The sequence below is a fragment of the Grampus griseus genome (assembly GCF_964374135.1).
Source record: "Grampus griseus genome assembly, chromosome: 11".
NCBI lineage: Eukaryota > Metazoa > Chordata > Mammalia > Artiodactyla > Delphinidae > Grampus > Grampus griseus.
In genome coordinates, this window is record NC_139005.1 from 95,261,084 (window position 1) to 95,286,500 (window position 25,417).

General features: G+C 55.5%; 2 protein-coding genes across 2 annotated transcripts; one reads left to right on the top strand and one right to left on the bottom strand.

The window, feature by feature from the left end:
* The first annotated feature begins 1,509 nt into the window (after positions 1–1,509).
* Positions 1,510–19,784, top strand: L3MBTL2 (L3MBTL histone methyl-lysine binding protein 2). The gene is made up of 17 exons (XM_082665805.1): positions 1,510–1,536; positions 3,979–4,207; positions 5,680–5,813; positions 7,074–7,197; positions 8,010–8,089; positions 9,656–9,773; positions 10,175–10,309; positions 10,594–10,682; positions 13,261–13,492; positions 13,848–13,924; positions 14,111–14,215; positions 14,842–14,989; positions 15,391–15,473; positions 15,779–16,013; positions 16,507–16,572; positions 17,432–17,548; positions 17,986–19,784. Exons 1-17 carry the CDS (start codon positions 1,513–1,515, stop codon positions 18,096–18,098), a joined length of 2,109 nt encoding a protein of 702 aa, XP_082521931.1. The 5' UTR covers positions 1,510–1,512; the 3' UTR covers positions 18,099–19,784.
* Positions 19,785–22,141: 2,357 nt separating this feature from the next.
* CHADL (chondroadherin like) lies at positions 22,142–25,417 on the bottom strand (the record flags this gene model as incomplete). Its single annotated transcript, XM_082666142.1, has 3 exons — positions 23,738–25,417; positions 23,044–23,210; positions 22,142–22,391 (listed from the first exon to the last, which is right to left on the bottom strand). The coding sequence occupies exons 1-3, from the start codon at positions 25,400–25,402 to the stop codon at positions 22,142–22,144; spliced, it is 2,082 nt and encodes a 693-aa protein (XP_082522268.1). The 5' UTR covers positions 25,403–25,417.

Below are 25,417 nucleotides of genomic sequence, written 5' to 3' on the forward strand. Positions count from 1 at the left end.
TCGATTGTTTGGATTTCATTCAAAGTGCAAGGGGAAGCTATTAGGGGTTTTAAGCAAGAGAATGAACATGATCTGGTTTGTGATTTTAAAAGATCACCTGCCTGGATTAAAGCAGATAAAGATTCAAACTAAGAAACTAGTAGGAGGGCTGCTGCAGTGGACCAGTGGCTTGTATTAGGGTGGTAGAGGTGGAGAAATACAGGATACATTTTGGAGGTAGAAGAACCAACAGGGACTTCCCTGGTGGTCCAGTGGTTAAGACTCCACGCTCCCAATTCAGGGGGCCCGGGTTCTATCCCTGGTCAGGGAACTAGATCCCACATGCCACAACTAAAGATCCGCATGCCATAATGAAGAGCCAGCGTGCCGCAACTAAGACCCGGTGCACCCAAATAAATAAATATTTTTTAAAAAGAACCAACAGTTTTTGTGGATAGCACAGATATGGGGTTGGAGGTAGAAAGTGTTGAAGAAAAGAAAGAAATCAGGAAAGACTTTCACATATATCTGGTGGACCTCAAATTTAGAAACATATTTAATATATGTTGAGTCCCACTTACTACAGTTAGATTCTCAGTTAGAGTACAGCACAGGGAAAGAATTTGGACTAAATCTTAAAGTCCAATCCTGTGTGATGTTAGTGTCTAAACCCAAAGAGCCACCGTTTCCTCATCGTCCTCTTTTTTTTTTTTTTTTTTTTTCCCTTTTTGGCCGCACTGTAGAATGTGGAACTTCCTGTACCAGGGATCGAACCCGTATCCCTGCAGTGGAAGCAGAGAGTCTTAGCCACTGGCCACCAGGGAAGTCCATCCTCATCTTTAAAAGGGTGATTGCTTATCCCTGATTTGAGATGTTTGTAAAGCTCTACGACAGCACCTAGAACTCCGAGTGTGTAAGGAGGTTGTGGGAAATCCAAGAGGAAAGAGGCAGAGAGCCACGTATCTGAGTTTTTTTTCAGGAGATGGTGATGTAAGAGGGAGTTTTGCAGGATTTTGAGCATGCGGCACATTTACAGCATTGGGCATAAGAGTATTCCAGTTTCTGCCTGAACCGGAAAAGAGTCTCTCTGCTAGCATCCCCGCCCTAGGGCACCTTAAATTTCTGATCAGGAAGAGTCCGAGGTTATTCCTGGCGCCTGGACAGTACCTATCTTAGGTATTCAATAACGTTAATGAAGAATGGAGTTGGAGTGATAGCAAGAGGTTGGCGTGGAGAAACGAGAACAGTCCGCGCGAGCCGCCGCAGCTCTAGGGCCGGGGGAATTTTCAGGTCGCTATAGCAACGCCCCCCTTCAAGCGCACCCAAGGGGGAACTACAAGTCCCATAAGGTCCGCGGCTTCCCCCTCTCCCGGGGAGGAGGGGCACAGGGGAGCGCCGAACCGGCTTTACCTCTTTCCTGCAGCGTGATTGGTCCGGGGCTCTGGGAGGCGGCCAATGAGTGCGCTCGCGGAGAGCAGCGAGGCCAATATGGCTTCCTGCACCTGGTGACGGTTGAAGAAACTGTTAGGTCTCATGGAGAAGCCCCGGGGCGTCGAGGTGAGAGGGAGAGGAATTCTCGTGACTGGGAAAGGGAACCCCGAGAGCCCTGCTCGGTGGGCCCTTCTTTAGGCCTTTGAGCGACGCCTGGAGGGTGGAGGGTGGAAGGATGGATAAACAGGTAGTTAGGCTGAGCAGGGCCCGAGGCGATTGGCGTTGCTTTTTGCTCCGGTTCTGCTGGGGCCGAGTAGTTGAGGGAGGAACAGCCTTCCTGGCCTGGGGAAGGGGAATTGGGTTCAGAATCTGAGAGCTCCTGAATCTTCCTCCTCCTCCTTGTCTCATGGTGGTGTCCTTTAGGGACTGTGAGGCCTGTCACATCCTGGTGGGAAGTAAGGGATGATTAAAGTTTAATAAACCCTCCGTGTCCGGAGCGTTCACATGCATTATCTCCCAGTATACTCAACAGCCCAGTGTCTCGTTTTTGTGGTTCAGGTAGCTGAGGCCTGGTGGGGTGGTGCGACTCCCCAGGAGGGTCACAGGACTGTAAAGTGAAGGAGATGGGCACTAAGTCCGTCAAGTTCCAAAACTCTACCAGGTTTGCTTTTTCCACTCTACCACCACCTGTAACCCACGCATCCTTTAATCATTCGGCTTCTGGTCACCTTATATTTGAATTTCCTTTCTAGCACATTTGCATGTGTAGTTTGTAAATGTAAAGTGGAATCGCTCAAAAGCTCTATAAGGGTAAAGGAAAAGAATCATACAGTGGAGAGTGAGAATGACAGCTCACAGTTTTAGAGCTGTCACTCACTGCTGGAAATGGAACTAGGCTTTGCATGTCAGCAGTCCTCTAGAGGGCTTGTTATTATCTCCATTGTACTGATGGAGAAACCAGGAGCAGTGAGGTTAAATATCTTGCACAAAATCACACAGGTAATAAGTGGAAGATCCTGGATTCAAACTCAGGTGTACCTGTTTTGAGAGCCCATGCTTTTTTTTTTTTTTTTTTTGGTGGTACGCGGGCCTCTCACTGCTGTGGCGTCTCCTGCTGCGGAGCACAGGCTCCGGACCCGCAGGCTCAGCGGCCATGGCTCACGGGCCCAGCCGCTCCGCGGCATATGGGATCTTCCCAGACTGGGGCACGAACCCGCGTCCCCTGCATTGGCAGGCGGACTCTCAACCTCTGCGCCACAAGGGAAGCCCGAGAGCCCATGCTTTTAACCAGTAATAATTGCCAACATTTACTGAGCACATGCTGTGTGCAACTCACTGCTCTGAGTGCCTTGCCCGTATTAACCCTTCCTTCTCCCCCAAAGCCTATGTAATAGGTGGAATGGTCCTCATTTACAGGTGCGGAAATTGAGGCATTGAGATTGACCTGCTGCAGGTCATACGGTAGGGGTGGTAGTAACTAGTAAGCAGTGGGAATGGTGCTGGAGCCCTGGCCTAGAGCCCAAATTCTTCACACCTTTTCTGCAACATGCCAGGTAGAGTTATATACAGTATCTCATTTACAGTCCACCTCCTGGAGCCAAATATTCTTGTTTTATAGATGAGAAAATTGAGACCCAGAGAGGTTGAATGACCTGCCCAAGGACCCACAGCTAGTTAGGATCAGAGCTGAGTCCAAAGCTATTGTATATACCACAGTGCTATAGCCAGCGTGTCATTAGCCTCTGATATCCTCTTTAGGGCAGTCTGGGCCCCAAATTAACTTTTGTCTGACTTACGTTGTTTTTGAGTTGAAATTACTTTGGTGTACATATGCGGAAGGGGGAAGAATGAGTTTCTAAAATACATCTTCCCCAGAAAGTCTTCATGAGGCACTTTGCTTAGGATATTTTCACATCAGTGTATTCTGTTTGAATTATGGTAAAATGTCATCACTTATAAATCCACAGAGGGACCTTGGTGAATTCCTAATACATGTTTTCTGTCTTGCTAAGTTATTCTTTTTTTTTTTATTTTTGGCTTCATTGGGTCTTCACTGCTGAGCGCTGGCTTTCTCTAGTTGTGGCGAGTGGGGGCTACTCTTCGTCGTGGTGCCCAGGCTTCTCATTGTGGCGGCTTCTCTTATTGCGGAGCACGGGCTCTAGGCGCGCGGGCTTCAGTAGTTGTGGCACGTGGGCTCAGTAGCTGTGGCTCACGGGCTCTAGAGCACAGGCTCAGTAGTTATGGCGCACGGGCTTAGTTGCTCTGCGGCATGTGGGATCTTCCTGGACTAGGGCTCGAACCCATGTCCCCTTCATTGGCAGGCGGATTCTTAACCACTATACCGCTAGGGAAGCCCCTAAGGTATTCTTTTGATTTGCAGTTGAGAAATGTATAAACAAGAGTAGTGATCCAGGTGTTTGCAGAAGGAGTATTTGATTCTGCCTGCCACTTGGCCCAAAAGTGTTGACTTGACCAAGAACTGGAAAGGGAGTTGATAGCAGATCTGCAGCTTCCCTTCCCATACACTAAGCCAACCATAATTCCTTCTGCCTGCTTTTGTGTCACTAGGAGACTTCAGAACCAATGGAGGAGGAAGATGATGACTTGGAGCTCTTTGGTGGCTACGACAGTTTCCGGAGTTATAACAGCAGTGCGGGCAGTGAGAGCAGCTCCTACCTCGAGGAGTCAAGTGAAGCAGAAAATGAGGATCGGGAAGCAGGGGAGCTGCCCACCTCCCCCTTGCATTTGCTTAGCCCTGGGACTCCCCGCTCCGTGGATGGCAGTGGTTCTGAGCCAGGTGCCTTCAGAGTGTCCCCTGAAGAGGGGGAGGTTTCAGAGGCTGTGGAGGAAGAGGGGGATATAGGCCAGGTGGGCGAGCTGTCCAGGTGTGAAGGGCCCTTTGATCTGATGTCTAAGGCCCTAGGAGAGAGCAGAGGCACCCCAAGTATCCCCAAGGGTCATTTCCTCTGCTGCAGTCTGATTTCAAATTGTGATTTCATTCTTTCTTATAATTAGTATTTATTCAGCACATATTAGATGCCAGTCATTAACGTGGTGCTGCTTTTGCGATTGTCCTGTTCTCTAGATATTGAGAATATAGGACACCTAAAGTGATCTGGTTACTATCTGGGAAGGGACAAGAAATAGCCTGTGGGTTGGAAGTGAGAGGGGGGAAAATACAGAATAAAGTGACCTCTGGGTTAGAGGGTTAGGGTAGGAGTGGGCAGGTGAGAATCCCTGTGAATCATCTGGAAGACAGTTGGCTTCAGAGATGTGATGCTTACACAGCTCCTGGACCCCTGTGCCAGGGCCTCCAGTGTGGGGACGCCTGTGATAATGGGGAGGCTAGATGGTCTGTGATGACATTTCTGTCCCCTGGTCCCTTTACTTTTTAGGAGAGGAGAATCTAATACTCTTTGCCACTTGTTTCCTTTCCATTCATCCTGTCTTCTCTTCCTTTCTCCCCTTTCTTTTATCTTTCTCCCTTCTATCTTCTTCTAACCATTCTCTTAGAATCTTAGAACTTTAGAACTGGAACGAACTATTAGAGACCATCCAGTCCAGGGGTGCTATCGCCTGGCTGCACATTAGAATCACCTGGGGAACTCTGAACGAACCACAGATGCCTGTGTCCCACCACAGACCAGTTAATTAGAATCAGGCTTGGGCATTTTTTTTTTTTTTTCTGCGGTATGCGGGCCTCTCCCGTTGCGGAGCACAGGCTCCGGACGCGCGGGCGCAGCGGCCATGGCCCATGGGCCTAGCCGCTCCGCGGCATGTGGGATCCTCCCGACCAGGGCACGAACCCGTGTCCCCTGCATCAGCAGGCGGACTGTCAACCACTGCGCCACCAGGGAAACCCAGGCTTGGGCATTTTTAAACGCTCCTCAAGTGACTCTGATGTGATATCAGGGATGAAACATTGATCTAGTTCAGTCTCTTTATAGATGAGAGGAAAATAGGCCCACGGAAGTTAAATGATATGGGTACGTTTTTTCTTCTCATTTTCCTCTTTGCAAACTTTCCAACACTCACCTGTTTCCCCAGTCATCCTCATGGATTTTCCTTAGCCCCACCATTGACACATATAGCCAAGGGGTGCTAAGGAGCTTTAGGTGTATACACCCAAACCTTCTATTCCAGTTCTGTCAGCCTTAGGGGGCCTGGGACTCACCTGATTAATGCAGTGCCCCAGGTTTTGAAGGGCCCATCATTTTGTTTGATTTGGAGTGACGATCAAGGGAGTCATGTGCTAAGTTCTCTTCCCAGCTGTCTGTGAGATGTGTGGTATCGTGGGTACGAGGGAAGCCTTCTTCTCCAAGACCAAGAGATTCTGCAGCGTCTCCTGTTCTAGGAGCTACTCCTCCAACTCCAAGAAAGCCAGTATCTTGGCTAGATTACAGGTGAGAGGCCATCACTTGGAAGACCCTTCCTGGGGCCGTGGGTGCTGAGACAGGAACAATCAGCAGACTGGCCTTGTGTTTTCACAGCACCGGTTCTCAAACTTGACTGCACGTTGGGGTCACCTGCAAACCTTAAAAAATATTGATGCTTGGGTCTTACTCGCAAAGATTCTGATTTAATTAGGGCTGAGTGTAGCCTGGACACAGGGTCTTTAATGAGCTCCCGAGGTGATTGTCCTGTGAAGCGTGAGGGTCGCAGTGCCTGCTCTTCTGCTTAGTGCCTCATACACTCTATCTCTCTCTTTGTGAGACAGTTACTATTATGTCCCTCATTTTGCAGATTTTAGTCAAGGCATAGAAAAGTCCTTCTCAGTGAGCTAATAATGGTATTGTTTATAACTGTAGTTTGGGGATACTTGCTATGGGCTTGGCACTCTCAGTCCAACCAGTGATCCCTAAAAAATGAATTTTTAAAGATTCCGATTTTAAGAGCTCAAAAATTTTTACTAACTTACTTAGAGGTACACAAATAAAATTGAAGAGCCAGGGTTTGGACCCAGGTCTCTGGAATTTAAACCCAAATTAAAAAAAAAAATTTTGGCCACGCCTCACAGCTTGCAAGATCTCAGTTCCCCAACCAGAGATTGAACCAGTGAAAGCGCCAAACCCTAACCACTAGACTGCCAGGGAACTCCCTCAATCCACATTTCTATCTCACCGATCTCTTTAATAAATTCTCTGGGCCTTTCTGATCAGTACTTAAGTTACAAATTACAGACCAGATCAGTGGCCTTTCACTTTGGGGGACGATGCCTTTGAGCACCCGATAAGCTATGGACTCTCTCTAGAACATTCATGTATGTTCTAGAGCGAGTCCATGGTTCAGTTCACGAGCCCTTTGAAGCCCATTCTCTGCCATAAATTTGTAGGAGCACCAAAGGAAGGAGATGGCTGAGAGTTGACGACACCAAGAAGAGGTTCCTGGCAGAGGCGGGGCTTAAAAGATAGTAAAAGTGCCCCTCCCTGCGTGTGGCTCTGCCAATCCCCACCCCCCCCCCAGGTGAACAATAGCCAAGTGTGGGCAACCCCCATCCTTGCAGCTCCCCTCTGAGCTAAGCATTATCATTGTCATCATCTTGATTTACAAATGAAGAAACTGAAGTCCCAGAGAGGTTAACTGGACTGATGCCTGATTTAAACCTGTCCAAATCCAGAGCCTTGTTCTTAGCCTTTAGGCTACACACGCTCTCCTCCCTCCAGGGAAAACCACCTACCAAGAAGGCCAAAGTCCTGCACAAAGCTGCCTGGTCTGCCAAAATTGGAGCCTTCCTCCATTCCCAAGGGACAGGACAACTCGCAGATGGGACACCAACAGGGCAGGACGGTAAGACTGCAGGGACCGGTGCTCAGGAAGCAGGTTGGGTGCAGTGCCAGGACTGGGGTGGCCTCCCAGGGAGCGAGGATTGGAGAAGGTGGCCAGCTAGAAAGTGCCGGCCCGGGCTGGCTTCGGATTGTATCTTCCTCACCTGGTAATTGTGAAATTACCCCAGAAGATCCCTCCATCACTCTTAAATTGCCAAGACCCCTACTCTTGATAATTTAAAAGCCGAGGATTAGCTGCTTTTGTTTTGCATTGCCTTTAGCTCTCTGGCTTCTGTTTCCCTGGGGCAGTGGAGACCCAGATCTTGTTTGAAGAAGGGTGATGGGATAAGGGAGGAACCTTTCTTTCTGAGCTCGTGTAGCTATTTCTGAGCAAATGTAGGCATGAAGCGACTGCGCTAGATGGTCTGAGTTTCTGACCGACTGTGCTAGATGGTCTGAGTTTCTGACCGATATTGAGCCCCCAGGCTCAAGGGTTGGAGGGGCCTAGGTGTGTGCACCTCCCATCATTTAGATTGGCTGTGGCCAATGAGAGGTTGGGGGCGGTCTGAGGAATTTAAGCCCAAGGGTCTTTGAATTTCCGTCTTTCTCTGGGGAAGGAAGACCAGACATATTTCCCTCTGAGTGTTTCCTCTACTCCTGAGAGTCTGGCAGCCTTTGGATAAGGCCCTCCGCCGTCCTGATGGCCGCTGCTGGGGCAGGTATGGGGTGAGGAGGGGACCTGCTGCCCCCGCCCCTCCGGCCCGGGGTCCTGGAATGGCTGCTGCCGGAGCTCCCAGCTTCGACCCTTTAACCCTCTCCATCTTTGCCCCGCAGCGCTGGTCTTGGGTTTCGACTGGGGGAAGTTCCTGAAGGATCACAGTTACAAGGCTGCTCCTGTCAGCTGCTTTAAACACGTGAGTGCCCTGGGGATGAGGGGAGGACGGGCAGGGTCCTGAGTGCTGCCACCATCTCACCCACCTGCCTCGCAACGTCGGCACCGGGAGAGAACAGGGTGAGGTCTGGGTGCTCGAAGCCCAGCTCTGCCGCTCCCTCCAGCTTACCTTTCTGTCCACTTTTTCAGAAAGTCCTCCCACAGACCCTCAATGCGAGCTTCTAGCCCCTCGGAGGTTCCCCACTTCGCTTATTTACATAATGGCACTTTGTGCTTTGATATCCAGAAGCAAACTTTGTCCTTTTCCTTTTCCTTTCCTTTCCTTTCTCCTTTTCCCCCATTTTTAGTGCTTTCCCGTTGAAAGCTTGGTGCTGTGAACTGCCCTGGGCCCCTTGGTTCCCGGGAGGCCAATGTGGATGCCTCCTGGAGCCCCTTCTTCTAAAGGCTCCCCGACTCCCTGTCACTGAGAAACAGCAAAGGCTGAGACCTGGAGGGCTGGGCTTGGAGCCGAAGAACTTAGCAGGCAGGCCTGAGCGGTGGTCTCCTGCAGGCGCAGAGAGAAACCGAGGGAGCTCTCTTGTCTTTCAAGCCAATTTCCTAAACCTGGGAAATCCAGGAGGAGGCCTCTTTAAACCCACTTCCTAGCCTCTAATTTCTGAGCTGCTACTGAACTCTGGGGAGGTGCTGATCAGGAAGAGGTTGGCACTCGGTGCAGCTTAACTCCTCCTCTCCTGTCTGGTTGCTAGTGAAGGTGCACGTCTTTTCCAGTGGGGGGAGCTCTTTATTTCCTGAATTCTCTAGCAGTTCAGGCATTTCATTGCGGGGAGTTGCATCATACTTGCACTAATATATCTGCCTCGATATGCTCTGTAAAAAGCCCACCTGAACGTGCCTGAGCAGTATAACTGTTTCTGGGTTCTGTGATGAACCCAGTCCCTCCGGCCAGGGAGATGGAATGGGATACACTGATTGGCTGAAACCAGGGCTGAGAAGGAAAAAAGGAGAATCTCCCTAAAGGAGAACCAAAGTGCCACTGGCAGCAAAGTAAGGATTAGATACTGGGGAGGCAGCCCCAAGCAGTCCAGTGCTGTCGGGGGCATGTTAACAGGAGGAGGAGAGATGGAGAAAGGACGTGCCAGAGCGGTGGGTGGGCAGCCGGCTCTGTGAGAGCCAGCCTGGCGACAGCTGCAAGAACAGGGGTCGTGGTCCTAACGGCCCAGGTGGAGTGATGACTGGAAGAGGTGCTATGTGTGCCGAGAATGGCGCCTGGCACGTGGTGAGGGTGAGAAACTGCTAGGCGTCGTGACTGTCACGCAGGCTGGCGCAGCCATGGTGTGCCCGCGAGGATAGCAGCCAGGAGCGGCCCTGGAGAGCTTAGCACCCAGGACCATCTGACTCTGGGTCTCTGCCCAGCCCCACCACCACGTCTTGCCCGTCTCTTCATCCCTGGTCCCCGGCCTGGCCTTCCACACACAAGGAGTGAGGGGCAATGCTGAGGGGCGAAGGAGGAAGGACGCAGACTCTCGCGAGGCCCCTCAGCCAGCTGCTCTCCTCTGCCAGCCCAGGTGGCTCACTGTCCCCCTTACAGGTCCCACTCTATGACCAGTGGGAGGATGTGATGAAGGGGATGAAGGTGGAGGTGCTCAACAGCGATGCTGTGCTCCCCAGCCGTGTGTACTGGATCGCCTCGGTCATCCAGGCAGCAGGTGGGTGTTCCTCCGGCCGAGGCAGGGTCGGGCTGGGCAGTGACATCTCCAGATGGACAGGCAGTGGTGGAGCAGAAATCAGCTTCATAAAACAAAACACAAAAACCCGCCTGTTGGAGTTTTTGCCTCCCTTCTTGCTGTTCTTTTATCTTGCCTACCTTAGAGGGGACCACAGGGCTTGGCGAGTTTGGAAACTCCCATCTTTTAAGTTCATTCCAGGGTTGATCAGGCTATAGAAAATTATTCTCCCTCCTGTGCTGTACTGCTTTCCGAGTACGTGGCATGGGTTTGTTTTTACTCTGGCTGTTGTGGAAGGAGTTCTTGAAGTAGGCAGCACAAGTCCTGTTTAGGCTGGAGAAGAGCGAAGGCCTAAGAGCACACCGCTCCCTCCTCCTTCTCAGGGTACCGGGTGCTGCTCCGGTATGAAGGCTTTGAAAACGACGCCAGCCATGACTTCTGGTGCAACCTGGGGACTGTGGATGTCCACCCCATCGGCTGGTGCGCCATCAACAGCAAGATCCTGGTGCCCCCGCGGAGTGAGTCGATGAGAACGTTCCCTGTCCTGGTTCCTGCGGGGCCCTTGGGAGCAGTTAGACCAGAACAGGGCCCACCTGCCTCCTTGCTTCCTGTCCTGCCTTGTTCCAGAGGCCCTGTGGCAGGTCCAAGTTGGGGGAGTCCGGTTTTATAAGATGGTGATTGCTGGCCTGAAAAGGCAGAAATAAGTTATTTAGGCCCCTCTGCTGCTCTCTGGGGCAGCTTTGGTGCCCCATCAGTGGGAGTGTTGTCAGTCTGTACTCAGGGTTCTGCTCTGTCTCTGCAGCCATCCATGCCAAGTTCACCGATTGGAAGGGCTACCTCATGAAACGGTTGGTGGGCTCCAGGACGCTTCCCGTGGATTTCCATATCAAGGTCTGGCAGTGAGCCCTGTGGGTCTCCTAACTGATCTCCTTCCTGCCCCTATCCCGTTTGATCTGTCCTTTGTGCTGTTCACTGGAGTATTTTTTCTAAGACTCCCTTGCTTAGCAATCTTAGCGGCTCCAGATTTCCTAAGGATGGATGGTGGGTGTCGTCTGCCTTCCCAGCCTAATAGCCTCCTCCCTGCTCAGACGCATCGATCATGTTGCTTTGTCTGCCATTTCTTCTCCTAGATCCTTACCTTTGCTCATAGCATTTTCAGGAGCGTTCATTCAATAGATTTTATTAAGTACTTGTTGTATACAAGGCACTGGAAATATGGAGAATGTGGACCCTGCCATCTGGGACCGTCCAGTCTGGCACAGGAAATGAAGTCACACCCATGAAGAATATAAAATAGCCTTGATTTTGTACCAGAGATGTGCCTCAAAATCATCTGTGTGGCATTGAATTTTAAAAAATTATTTAGTTCTTTAACATAAAAAATCATACACATGGTAAAAATTCAAAGGGATCACAAGGATATGCAGTGGAGACTTAGTCTCCTCCCCCTTTGTGTGCCAGGCCTGCTGTTGTGCGGCTCGCTCACATAGGTGCCTGGGCCACATCTAGGGTCTCTGGGGCCCCTGACCCGGATGCCCACACGTGTTGTTCTCATGTTGCTTGGGTAAGCATCACAGCAGCGAGCCAAGGGGATGCAGGGCAGGTACCACCGTGACATGTGGTTGAACTGGCCTTGTGGCCTCAGGACGAGCAGGTGTTGAGGGAGGCTTTGTGGAGAAGATGGCATTTGAATTCTACCTTGATGGGTAGGATGTGGGCGGGCATGGAAGCCAGCGGTGGAAAATCAGATGGGAGGGTAGTTGGGGCCATCTCACCCAAGGCCCCGGATGCCTGGTGAGAACATTGGCGCCGTGGGCCTTAGCTGGTCTTCAATGAGTAATGGCTTCAGGCACCTCAAAAACAGTTTTTCCCTTATTTGAACATACTGGGTAGTGCTCATTTGCTCTTCATCTCTCTATATTTTGTTAATTATCATAGTCTTTTCCCCAAAACTGCAAGCTTTTTCTCCTATATTTCCCATAGTACCTTGCACAGTGGACAGGGTTGGCGACTGAAGATGAGCTGGCCCTAGCGTTAGGATGAGGCAAGTGGCTGTGTGCAGGCCACCAGGAGTGTCAAGGTGGCCTCATCTCTGCTTAAATTAAAAAGAGCTTGATTCTGGGTGGCAGAGCAGGGCTCTGCGTGAACAGTCGGCAAGCACACACTAGCTGTCACATGCCCAGTCCCTGCAGGGCATGCATGCAAAAGCAGCTGCCTCTGAAGATTGGGGGGTGGAGAGGATGGGGGGGTGGGTCTGTAGAGGGAGCTCAAGTCCAAATCCAATCCCTATATGGTAATCCAGTCCCGCATCTCCGTGCCTAGTTCTGTGCTTGGAGCTGAGAATGTACAATAGAAATGACTCAAACCTAGCTTCTGCCTTTACAGACCTTGAGTTCCAGCGTGTGACCTTAAACAAAGGAGGGCAATAAAGCGTTGTCGGGTCGTGGGCTGCACCAGTGGGCACAGAGGAAAGGAGCTTGTCAGGAAAGGCCAGCGGCGGGGAGGCGGCCCAGAGGGACCCCAGCCCAGTTCTCGCCCTGTGTCTCTCCCTCTGCTAAATGGGCCTGGTATATTCCAGCCCTTGAGCTGAGGGTGAAAGATCTGTGTCCTGGTGGCTGCTTTGTGACCCTTGGGCCGCTCCCCCTCCTGGTGGGATTTGGAATAGCACCGCTTAGCCCCCCGTCACGTGGAGACTGGGATGCTTCTCCCTGAGCCCGCAGTGCCCTGGTACTGGAAAAGCCCTACAGAGCTTACGTAACCATCCTCTACCCCCGGCAGGACAGCACCAAAGTCACAGCAGACAAAGAATCTCCCGTCTCCTCACCCAGGCCCCGCCACCAGGGCTCTAGAGCAGCTTGTGGACATCTTGGTCACTGTCCTTTGCTGTGTCAGAGGGGCAGGCATCACTACTGAGGGGCTATGAGAGCCGTTCAGAGCTGCAGCGCAGAGGGGCTGGAGCTGAAATTAGATGTATGGAGGCGAGGGGCACTCAGTTCCCTAAACGTGAGGCTTGTATGTGCCGTCAGTGGGGGCCAGCAGGTAGAGGGGAGCGGGGTGCCCGTGTGGTCAGAGTGCAGATCCCTGAAAGAGCACAAAGCTGGACACCAGAGCCAGATCTGCGGCCCAGCTCTGCCACTCACGAGCCCGTGTGACTCTGGGTAAGTCACGTGACCTCTCTGGGGCACCTGTTTCCTTAGTCTGAAAAGCGTTCTGTAATACCCATCATAATGACTTACTGGCATTTTGGTGCACATGTAAAAATCATATCATCAGTATCATCCCAGGGACTTGAGAGCCAGGGTTGAACCTGGCGGGACAGGAGGGCTCATCTACCTGCTTCCTGACGCAGTGTGTGCGGTGCTTCCACTCCACCTTCCCCATCCTCTGATTACTCTTAAGGGACAGAACAGGAAGGTGGGTGGGAGGGTCCACATGACCCCAGCAGGCCTGTGTCCTGATGTCATTGCAGATGGTGGAGAGCATGAAGTACCCCTTTCGGCAGGGCATGCGGCTGGAGGTGGTGGACAAGTCCCAGGTGTCACGGACCCGCATGGCTGTGGTGGACACGGTAATCGGGGGTCGCCTACGGCTTCTCTACGAGGATGGCGACAGTGATGATGACTTCTGGTGCCACATGTGGAGCCCCCTGATCCACCCAGTGGGTTGGTCAAGGCGTGTCGGCCATGGCATCAAGCTGTCAGGTTAGCAGAAGTCCCTGGCCAGCGAGGGCACATCTCTACACCCCACAACCATGCTGCACGGTAGAGGCGATCATCTCTACCATGCGGATGGCAGGACTTGACCAAGTATCCCGAGAGGTTGAGTGCCTTGACTGAGGATGCTCAGGTTGAAGTGTTAAAAACTGGTTTGAAACTAGAGGCTACGGGCCACATCCTTTCCATGTGATGTGGGAAGAGTCTGGGTCCTAAGGGCTGAATAGTTCCTACAGAGACCTTCTGGTCTAGGGGGCACATTTCTGGGGGAGGCGTGGAGATGGCCCTGTTAGCAGCTTCACCTTCCTTTTCTCCCTTCCTCCCTCTGCCATTTCCCTAAAAGAGAGGCGCAGCGACATGGCCCACCATCCCACTTTCCGGAAGATCTACTGTGATGCTGTTCCTTATCTGTTCAAGAAGGTGAGGCACAGCCCTTGGGCACTGTCCCCTTGGCCACAGGTCCACTCCAGGCCTGCGGACCCCAGCTCTTCCCTGGGATGTCCCTTTCCCTCCCCACTTCCTTCCCAGGCCGATGGCAGATGAGGCCTGCTTTCCCACCTTCCCTGGGCCAGCCCGGAGATTCCCCAAGTGCCCCGTTCCTTTAAGGTTCGAGCTGTCTACACGGAAGGCGGTTGGTTTGAGGAGGGGATGAAACTGGAAGCCATTGACCCCCTGAATCTGGGCAACATCTGCGTGGCAACCATCTGCAAGGTGAGCCTGGGGGAGCCTCCAGTATCGCTTTCTGCGGGCATGGAGGTGGCAGAGCTTCCCAGTTCTCGCTGCTCCTGGGCTACCTGCTTTCGTGTCAGGGTCAGAATCTGCTTTCGTGTCGGGGTCAGAGGTGCGTTGGACAGGTGCTTACTGAACACCTGGCCTGAGCCTGTCCTGGGTCAGGTGTAGGCTTCCCTGCTGCCACATGCCACCTCCTTTGAGTGCTGACCTAGCCAAGCCATAGCCGGGCTGACTTCACTGCAAACCTCTGTTACTGCTGCAGCCTGAAGAGCCAACAGCCACCCTTCGGCCCTCCAGGGGGTTTTGCCGATTTATCCATCCAGCAGATCTCCAGGCTGGGCCCGTGTGTTCACTGAGAACACACTGACAAGAAGACAGATGCAGTTCCTGCTGGCACAGCATGTGCTATCTAGTGAGGAGGCTAAATGATCTCACGAGTGTGGGTTACACCAGTGCTGAGTGCTCTGAAGCAGCTCGGGGAAGGCTGAGAACCAGCTCTGGTTGGATCCATCCACCTTGCATCCCCATTGTATCACCTCACCCTGGGATGGGGGTGCAGTTCAGGATACCATGTTCTGTCTGCCCTCCTCCCCTCCACCTGCTAGGTCCTCCTGGATGGCTACCTGATGATCTGTGTGGACGGGGGGCCCTCCACAGATGGCTCAGACTGGTTCTGTTATCATGCCTCTTCCCACGCCATCTTCCCAGCCACCTTCTGCCAGAAGAATGACATTGAGCTCACACCCCCAAAAGGCAAGACAAGCCTTACAGTTGGGAGGAGCAGGGTGGGGCCACTGGCCCCAATTCCTGGCCAAGCCAGACCCCTGGAGTTTGAAGTCTGTGAGTGGATTGGAGAGGTGACAGAGCTACCCAGGGTCACCACTAGCCCATACTCTGGGCTGGCTCGGCCCCATGGCTGGTATGTGGCTCGGTGAGCAGAGCTCCCACTTGTCCCTTTGGTCAGTGAACAACTTGTGCAACAGGACCATGGTCCTAGAGCAGGTACCAGCCTGGGGAGGAGGGAAGAAGGCTGCTGGGGAGACTCCGGGGGGGTCCTGACTGAGCTGCAGGCGCCCCTTTGGCGCTGGGAGACCTTCCGGGACTCCCTCCCGCTTCCCTTCCCCCCTCCTCACCTACACTTCCCACTCCTACAGGGTATGAGGCTCACACTTTCAGCTGGGAGACCTACTTGGAGAAGACCAAGGCGAAAGCAGCTCCGTCAAGGCTCTTCAACACGGTGAGGAGGCCAGTCCTGCCCACCGCCCGCAGCGGCAATCCCAGCCCTGCTCTTTTCTTGAGTCTTTGCTACTGAGGTCCGCCCCTTCAGGGGAGAAGTCCCAAGCTCTGACCTGGGCGCTGTGCCGAACAGTTCAGCTGGTCCCTTTCCCAAAAGGGCCAGTGCCTGGGAACAAAATGCAGTGGGATCACTGGTCAGAGGAACCTCCCCCCGCAGGCATGCTCAGCCCTGCTCCCTCCCCCAGGTGTGCCCCACTGGGGCAGGGCCCCGGCTGGCTTGGTCATTGCCTTTGTTCCCCCTCCCAGGACTGCCCCAACCATGGTTTCAAGGTGGGCATGAAGCTGGAGGCCGTGGACCTCATGGAGCCCCGGCTCATCTGTGTGGCCACTGTGAAGCGGGTGGTGCACCGTCTCCTCAGCATCCACTTTGATGGCTGGGACAGCGAGTATGACCAGTGGGTAGACTGTGAGTCCCCGGACATCTACCCCGTCGGCTGGTGTGAGCTCACCGGCTACCAGCTCCAGCCGCCCGTGGCCACAGGTCTGGGCTCTCACAGCCCTAAGGGGCTCTTGACTTTCCTCTTCTTTTTCCTTCCTGCCAACCACGCCCCCGCCCCACGCCCACCTCGTTCTTTGGCATGAGATTGAGAATCTCCTGGACCACTTCTAAGAAAAGAGTGGCCCTTGTCTCCCTCCCTGTCCTGACTTCTCTGTCTCCCTCTCCCTCTGGCCTGCAGAGCTCCTTCCTTGACCTTGCCCACTCTGTCATATGCTCGTGCCCTTGTGCACCCAGGTAAACTCCCTAGGTCCCTCCGAGAGCCCTGGTGATGAGGGTGGGAAGAAGGGACAGCTGTTGTCCAGTCCCTCTCTGCAGCCCCCTCCCCGTTCTCATTGCCCAGCTCTGGCTTTCCTTCTGGGGGCGTCCCCTGTGTCCGGGAGGCCGGTGAGGGGCGAACAGGCATCTTGGGGTGTGCCTACAGCCTGTGTCCTCTCAGAACTCTCTCCTCACCTCTTCTCCATACTTTCAACAACAGAGCCCACCACGCCTCTGAAAGCCAAAGAGGCCACGAAGAAGAAAAAGAAACAGTTTGGGAAGAAAAGTAAGTGATGCTCTAAAGCTACCTGGGATCAGCTGAGCCTGTGTCCCTGGGAGTGGAGGTGGGGTGTCGCCACCTAAGTCGCGCTCTTCATGGTCCCGCCCTCTCCTTCACCCCTTGCCCCACGGGCCCAGCCATCAATCACCCTGTGTCTTCAGGGACCCAGAGCGTAAGTCTTCCATCTCTGGCAATGGTCAGGATACCGAGGAAAAGAGACAAGAGACTATTTGGGGTGTAGGGAGGCCACGTGTAGAGGCCATGCTTGAAAGTAAAAGGTACGAAAGGAAACGGGTGGAAGCTGCTCCCTGAGGCTGTCGTTGTTCCCTCATGACCCCCAGGGAGTGGGAGGAAGGGCGGCCACTGATCTTGGGGACCTCTCCACAGACAGGCCCATTCTCAGCAGGCCCCAAGCTGAGCTGCAGGCCAGTGCGGTGAGGTGGGCTTCCTGACGTGGTATCATGCAGAGGAGAGGATGTCCTGAAGGGAACGGGGAGGAAACAGTGTGGTCCCGAGGCAGGATTAAGATGCTGTGAGGGTGTGGAGGCGACCAAGCGGCAGGACCCTGTGCCGTTCAAAATGTAGGGCTGGGAATCACACTTCAGACATGAAGAAAGCGAGGATCCGAAAAGGGAAGCTTAACCATGGCGGCGAGTGGGGGGAGGTGGGTGTCAGTCCCTTGCTGGCGGCAGCCTCTGAGCCGGAGGCACACAGCCCTGGGGGCTGAGGTCAGAGTTGGGGCCTCTGTCCTCCCAAACTGGCGCTTTCCCCTCTGCTGTGCTGCCTGACCACTGGGCAAGACCCAGCCTGCGTGCACCACGTGGATGCATCCCTACCCCGGATTTAATTCTGTGTTTATTCAAAGGAAAAAGAATACCACCAACCAAGACCCGGCCCCTCAGACAGGGGTCCAAGAAGCCCCTGCTGGAGGACGACCTGCAGGCGGCAGAGAAGATCTCGTCGGAGCCCGTTCCTGATGAAAGTAAGAGCCTCCCACGCGGGGTCGAGGTTGGGGGCGGCTCCGGTGCTCAGAGGCCGACCCCCTCCTTCCCCACCTGGGCACAGAAGAGTAGAGTCAAGTTTGAAGGGAAGTTTCTGGGCACCAAGCAACCCTTCTCAGACCACTGGGCCTGGAGGGCTTCCCAGACACCCACCCCCAGCTCTGAATGGAGCCGAGCGTCTCGCATGGCCCTCTCCACCTCATGTGCTTGGCAGGGTGGGCAGCCTGCCCGGCTAGGGTGACAGGACCCTAGGCCTTCTGTGCTGCCTGCCCCCACAGAGGGGGAAGGGGCTCCCCTTGCCATGTCCTGAGGGCCCGTCCGTAGGAAGCCTGATTTCTTCCCCAGATCCTGAGGCCACGCCCTTCCCGGAGTTACAGGCACACTCTCTTCTCCCTGTCCCCCACCTCTTCCTCCTCAGTCATTACCGTGCGTGTAAAGGAAGAGCATCTCGACGTGGCCACGCCTGACAAGGCCCCAAGTCCAGAGCTGCCCGTTCCCATCGAGAACATCAAACAGGAGACAGACGACTGAGACTTCCTCGTTGCTGCCCAGCCGCCCAGCTGGCAGCCAGCCCAGGGCGCCTCGACTGCCAGCACCCCTCCACCCCACTTTCCTCTGGAGACTGAGCCTTTCTGCATGAATGCCGCCTGGTGCTGTGGGCGCTGGGCAGCGAACGAACACCCAGGGTCTCCCGGACCCGCCCTGTCGCCTCTGCCCCCTCCCTGGCAAGGCCGGCGTGACTAGGGCTGCTGAGACCCACAGACTCGCCTGTGAGCAGCTCCCTCTCCAGCTGGAGTTCCCGAAGCTCTTCCTTACCAGCCTCCATCCACACCCACCGTGTCCCTCAACTGCCAGGGGTGAGGGGCCGCACACTGGAGGACAAGTTGGTTGGTGGCGGGGGTGAGCTCAGCGCGCCTGTGTGTGTGTGTGTGTGTGTATGAGCACACCCAGCATGCGTGTGTGTGTGTGTGTGTGTGTGTACGAGCACATTCAGCATGTGTGTGTCTGTGTGTGTGTATGTGTGTTCGAACACACACGTCCCCTGAGAGGGAGGCTGCCACCAGCATTGAACTTAACCCGCTCTGGAGCCCAGGGGGGCTAGGACCTGTCCTTTTCATTCTCCTGTTAACCAGGGACGGGTCTGGCCCTGCCAGAAAGTCACAGGGCTGCGACAGAGTTGGGTGGTCAGCCCTGCTGGCTGAGGTGGCCCTGGAGGAACTCCTGGAGGAAGGGACACACTTCCTGGCTCGTTTTCCTCACTGTTCGTGTCCTTAACTCTGTAACATGTTTTGAATCTCCTTCTCTCTAAAGTACCTTCTAGAAGTTCATCTAGCATCTGCCCAAATTTCAGCTGCTTTTTTTTCCCCAGTTAGTCTCCTTTGAAACTGTCTCCTCCCTCTGATCCATCCTCTCTTCAAGAGACCCTCTTCCTGGAACCTAAGGTGATGGCAGGTGCTGTCCTCAGCCCTTTTCTTTCCTTCTACATGTTTGGGTAGTGACGGCACGGCAGGGTGGGTCCCTGTGTCACCCCTTTAAGGGCTGCAGCTGTGCCGGGCGGGTATCTGGCTTCCTGGACTGTCAGGTGCTTGCCAGATGGGGTGCTGACCGTGGATGTGCTCAGGACCCAGCTGTTGGGTGTCATCCCAGAGATGGGGTGACCAGCCCAAGGGGAACTGATTTCCTGTCAATTCAAAGAGAACTTGATCCTTTCTCCTTTTCTAAAGACACTCTGCAGGCCCACATGGTATAGAAACCAGGCCCAGAAAGCACCCTCTTGCAGCCTGAGTTCCCCAAAACATTACTAGGTGTGTGTGGAACACAGTGATGACCAAGGACGGGGCAGGTCCCAGGAAAGAGGGACCATGCCTGACCCCACCCCCATCTCACACACACCAGACTTGAGTGGTGATGGGTCAGTCAGTGGCATCAGCTCCCAGGGGAGGAAGGTGGCATGTGTGTGCACTTCAGCTCTGCCTTTGTTGAGGGTAAACTGCTCAGCTGAGAATAATTCATCGTCCCTGATGCTCTTGCCGTTAATGGATCCAGTTCTGACTGAAGAGCTTCTAGGAAAACAGGACTTGTATGGCATTTTGGCCTTCGGTTGCTTCTTCCTGAATGGAGAAGTGAAATCTACAGGTGCCGTGAGCACGACAGGCAGAGCTGGAGGGCACGATTAGCTGCCGTTGCGGCCCTGGACTGGCCTCCCATACTTAACTTGCATGAGACAATTGAATCTCTTTTTTGCTGAAGTCCAATTTGTCAGTGTTCTGTTCTTAGAGCTAGAGTGCGTTCTGATATGCCATCCGACGGTGTCAGTTATGAAAATTGGGTGAGTTCACACATGAAGAGTGCAGAACACAAGTGTCATCTGTCATCTCCGGAGCTCCCCGTCTCCATAGCAACAACATGCTATATTCTCCGTATGTTTCAGCCATTCCCCTCCCAAAACCACAGGTTCCAGAAAGCCCAAGTATGTGACAAAGTGTACATAACGTGTTGCTGGGACCTAGAGGTTAATTTGTTACAGATGGAAGTGTTGACCTCTGGGACATAATAGCTCAAGGCACAGAATGAACCTTGTTCCTCAATTGCCCTTGGATGGAACCAGGTCTTGAAGTCTCGCAGCAGCGGGGCCACCTGATGGCTGGGAAATAGCCTCAAGAACAGAGCCCCTTCCGCTCCCCGCTCCCCCTGCTTGACAGCCTGCAGCAGCTCCCTGGTGCAGGTCAGGCCACGCGCAAACACCTTCCTTCACTATCACCCCCATCTGGAGCCTCAGCTCTGCTTGAGGGACGGGAAGCGAGGGCACTACCATTTGTGATAGCCCGATATGACAGGCACTAGTGTACAGGCGTTCACACGGCTCGCTTCATCTTCACAGTAATCCCGTGAGGACACGCTGACTCATTTTACGCATAAGAGACAGAGGACTCGTTAAAGTTCAGTAACTTGGTGGCTTGACAACTGTTAAATGACAGCAGTGGGAGCAAGCCCAGGCTCGTCTGCCAGGTGCTTTCGGCCAGGCAAGTCCCCCAGCCCAGAACACCCTGCCAGGGCTCAGGGCCCTTATCCTTCTTTGATGCCTTGGTATTCCCGGGAGGAAGCTGCCACTTTCAACAAAGTAAAAACAAAAAGCCTGCTGGTGGCGTATCTCCGTGTCAGAAGGGTGGTTGGATGGGGTGGTCCGCGAGGCCCCATTCCTGTCGCAGCTACAAAATGTGGGATTGGCGTGGGGGTCTTTTAATGAGAGTCCAGACCTGGAGGTGAACCCGTCGGGGCTGCTGCTCCCGAGTCGAGCTCAGCATCCACGCCGGTGCCGTTCATCACGACTCCCGGCAGAAAGCGCCGCCCGAGTGTTCGCCGAGCATGGCCGCCGTCACTGACCCTGGCTCCAGGGCTCGCTTCTAAGGCCGAATTCTCACCCTCAGCCTGGGGTCTTTTTAGGGGTTCTTCCTCACGCCCAGCCGACCTCCACAAAGAACAGTTTCGGGTTGAATTAAGTCCCCACGAAAAAGATACACCTCAGAATAAGGCCTTATTTCGAAATAGGGTCTTCACAGAGGTGATCCAGTTACAATGAGGTCATTAGGGTGGGACCTGATCTAATGACTCGTGTCCTCATAAAAAGGGGGAATTTGGACACATCCAGCAGGAAGACGATGTGCAGAGACATGGGAAGACATCGTGTGACAGTGGAGGCAGGGACGGGGCTTGTGCTGCCACAGCCAAGGAACGTCTGGGGCCCGCGGAGGCTGGACGGGGCACGGAAGGACCCTCCCCTCGAGGCCTCAGAGGAAGCACAGCCCCGCCAGCACTCTGATTCCAGGCTTCTAACCTCCACATCAGTGAGACAATACATTTCTGTGGTTCTGAGCCACCCAGCTTGTGGTAGTTTGTGGTACTGCAGCCCTAGGGAACTGATACAAACACCATCTGATGGTCCCTAGGTGCCCCAACTCTTCAAGCTGCAGGTCCAGAAGCAGGCAGAGCCCTCTCCCCTCCTTCCCAGAGCCCACCCTGTTCTGGTCACGGCTTTCCTCTAAGGTCTGCCTCCCCTACATCCCCTCACCACCCAGCACGGGTCGCCACGTGGAGGGGTGCCCATGTCCTGCGCACTCTTCTCTGATGAGCTGCGAGATTTTGCTACAACTGAGCGTTCCAGTGTGAATGGGTTTGTCCGGACAGCAAATGTAATGTCAAGGGGGTGATGGAGTCCGACCCGTGGCACCAACCACACACCTGCACTCCTGCTCTTCCCGCCCCAGCGATGAGCGAGGCCCCCGAGATCAGGTGGGGACAGGCTGAATCAATGGCAATCCAGCAGTAACAGTCACTGTGGGGTTCTCATGGATACCCAGGGTCCTGGGATGCTGCAGCTTAATCGGAAAGGCCATTGTCCCGTGGGATGAAACAGTCATTTCCTTACAAACCCACTCTGGGCTTAGCCCAGAGGTGGAGGAGGTACGGAGAGGGGGATAGACATTTTTTAACGGAAGCAACAGGGTCATTACCCAGATCTAGAACCTCACGAAATTGGGACCAAGACAAGTCAGATCCCTGCTACCCCAGGGGCTTTAAAACCTGACCCACCCAGCGAGGCCTCCCTGCACCTGCCCCCAACCAACCTTGTTCGCTCCCTGCCATCTTCCCTTCATGGGGGTCCTCTGGGCACTAGGCCTGGGGGCCGGCGTCCGCTTGGCCTTCCCGGCACCCCAGCCCGGGCAGGCTTCAAAGACAGCAGCTGCAGCCTTCACACTCTGGCCACGGGCACTGGGAGGGGCGGCACAGGTGGCCCCCACGTGCAGGTTCAGCCCAGTGAGCCACCTGAGGAGAAAAGGGGGTTCGGGGAAGCCACTGTGCTGAGCTTTCCTGAGGAGAGCGAAGAGGTCCTCAGTGATGCGGGGGCAGTGGGACTCGGCCACTCACCAATTATGTGACCCTGAGCAAGTCATTTCAACCTTCAATCCCCTCCCTGTAACAGGGGGCCAGTAATAAACAGTTCCAGAGGGCTGAAGACCCAGACGCTGTTCAATCTAGATAAGCTATCTAATTTAATGTAATTCTTACGACCACCACCAGGAGGTGGATGCAATCGCTATCATCCCCTTTCCAGATGAGGGGCCAGCACAGAGAGGCCACATGGCTCACAGGTAGATGGTCAGTCACAGAGGTGGATTTGAGCCCAGGTCACCAGACTCCACGGTTCTTGTTGCTTTCTTAGGCAGTGACGTAAAGTGCTCTCACACATTTACTAGGTCCCACCCCACTAGGCTGGGCAGATTTCATTCCCACTTTATAGATGAGGGAACAGGGGCTCAGAGAAGCCCACCCAAGCCCCGTGGATGTCTGGCTCCCCCAGGAAGGGTAGCTGGCCCTGGAAGGATCCTCGCCCGCCAGAGGTGCTCAGATGGCACCAGGGCTTGACTGAGAGCAGCTGCTGGGTCCCCAGCTGGGGCATTCAGTTGGGGGTGCTTACCTGTGAAGTGGGAGCAGCTGGCAGTCACAGTGGAAGGGATTGCCACTGAGGTCGATGAGCTCAAGCTGGCTGAGACCAGGCAGAGCGGGCAGGGCCTGCAGCTGATTCTTTTGCAGATGTAGGCTCTGGAGCCGAGGCCCCAGGCCCAAGAAGGCCCCCGGAGAAATCTGCAAGAAGGCGCCAGGCCCTGGTGTGAGCTCCTGCCAGGCCTGTCCCACCCCCAGGCCTGGGAGGGAGCCTCATGCTCCCCGTGCAGAAGGGGAGTAGAGAGCCCAAGATGGGCAGGAAGGGCAGTGCTGGGGTGGAAACCCAGGTTTTGCCAAAGCACGTGCCCTTTGCAAGTCACACAGACCCCCAGTCCATGGTTCTTTCTGCTATGCCTGGACCCCCGCATATTGGCAAAGCTCTGCCCACAAAGTGTGCAACAGTAGGTAACCCCACGGATCCACGTTCCGCCCTCCTCCAGGCCTCGGCAGTGCCCTCCCTGCCAAGCCCCTCCGTGTGGCACAGCGTTCCTCCTGGTCTGTGGCCCACACCTGAGCTCCCTGGGGCAGGCGCAGGGTCGGGCTCATCTCAGGGACCCCACGCCCAGCCTCGGGCCTGGCACTGCAGGGGCGGCAGTGTTGGCTGAGTGAACGCAAGCTGCGTAGACCCTCGTGCTGCCTCCCCTCACCCCTGTTCCCCCTGTGCCCACCTGCTCCAGGCCACTGCTGTTCAGGAAAAGGTGTTGCAGCGAGCGGCCCACGGGCCAGAAGGCCCCATCTTGCAGGGCCCTGAGCGGGTTCCCCGAGAGCTGCAGCTCCAGGAGGGCAGGCAGCCCCTCCAGGGCCGCAGTGGGCACCTCTCGCAGCTGGTTCCTGTCCAGGTGCAGCTTCTCCAGCTCCTGAGCGGGGCCCAGTGCCCCGGGGGACACTTGGGTGATGCGGTTCCCACTCAGGTAGAGCCAGCGCAAGGCCCGCATGCCTGCCAGGTCCCCCAGTGCCAGGCGGTCCAGAGCGTTTTCCTGCAAGTGCAGGGAGAAGAGGCTGGGCAGGGCGCGCAGGGCGGCCCCTGGCACCTGCAGGAAGCGGTTGCGCTCCAGGTACAGGTAGCCCAGGCAGGGCGCCCCTTCGAGGGAGGCAGCGCTGAGGCTGGAGAGCGAGTTGTCCGAGAGGTAGAGGTAGAGCAGGCTGCCCAGCCCCGCCAGGGCGCCTGCTTCCAGCTCTGTGATGCCGCAGTGCTGCAGGTGCAGCGACACCAGCTGGCCCAGGCCCGGGAAGGCCTCTCGGGGCACCAAGGGGAAGTGGTTCTGCCTCAGGTCCAGGAGCTGGGTGTCGTTGGGGAAGCCGCGGGGCACGACCTGCAGGCCGCGGTCCTCACAGCTGCTGTGCCGGGACTCAGGGGCGCACACGCAGGCGCGAGGGCAGGGCCTGGCCGCCCCAGCCTTCTCCTTGGAGGTGCCGTCAGGGACACGGGGCCGCGCGGCCGCCACCTCCTCCTCTTCCTCCTCCGCCCCGGCTCCGGGGCAGCGCAGGTCCGAGGGCCGCAGGGCGTCCAGGGCCTCACCGCGCAGGCGCCGCGGCTCCCCGCACGCGCCGTCCGAGCGCACGCGCGCACGCGCCAACCACTGGAGCAGGGGCCGAGCCCGGCAGTCGCACCGCAGTGGGTTCCCCTGCAGCCGCAGCCGGCGCAGCTGACCCGGGCCCTGCAGCGGCTGCAGGGCATCCAGCTGGTTCCCACGGAGGTCCAGGGTGTGCAGGCGGGGGCAGTGGGCAAAGGCCCTGGGGTCCAGGGCCTGCAGGGCCCCGTGGTCCAGCCTCAACTCCCGCAGGCCGGGCAGCACCAGCCCGTCCTCCTCGCCCGTGTAGGTGAAGGGGTTGTGGCCCAGCTCGAGGCGGGCCAGGCCGCGGGCCTGGGACAAGGTCGCCCCGGGCAGGGACTGCAGCTCATTGTGGTGCAGGCTGAGGCGGCGCAGGGCGGGCAGGCCGGCCAGGGCCTCGGGGGCCAGCACGCTGAGCGCGTTGTGGGACAGCTGCAGCCAGCGGGCGCGCACCAGCCCCTGGAAGGCCATGGCGGGCAGGTAGACGAGGGCGTTGTGGGCCAGATTCAGCGTGGCCAGCGCGCCCAGCGCCCCGAACGTCCCCGGCCGCAGCTCCTCCAGCAGGTTCCCCTCCAGCTCCAGCCGCCGCAGCGAGCCTAGCCCGTCCAGCGCCTCCTGGGGCAGCGCGTTCAGGCGGTTGGAGGCCAGGTTGAGGAGGAGCAGGCGGCCCAGGCCTCGGAAGGCACCCTCGGCCACCAGCTCCACCTGGCAGTGCCGCAGGTCCAGGTGTGTCAGGTAAGGCAGGTCCCGGAAGGCAGCTGGGGGGATCAGCTTCAGCATGTTGCCCTGGAGGTC

Coding starts and splice junctions, on each gene's coding strand:
- L3MBTL2 (XM_082665805.1), top strand. CDS start 1,513: ATGGAGAAGCCCCGGGGCGTCGAG. Junction 4,208..5,679: donor TGGCAGTGGTTCTGAGCCAG/GTGCCTTCAGAG, acceptor TTCTCTTCCCAG/CTGTCTGTGAGATGTGTGGT. Junction 8,090..9,655: donor CTGTCAGCTGCTTTAAACAC/GTGAGTGCCCTG, acceptor TCCCCCTTACAG/GTCCCACTCTATGACCAGTG.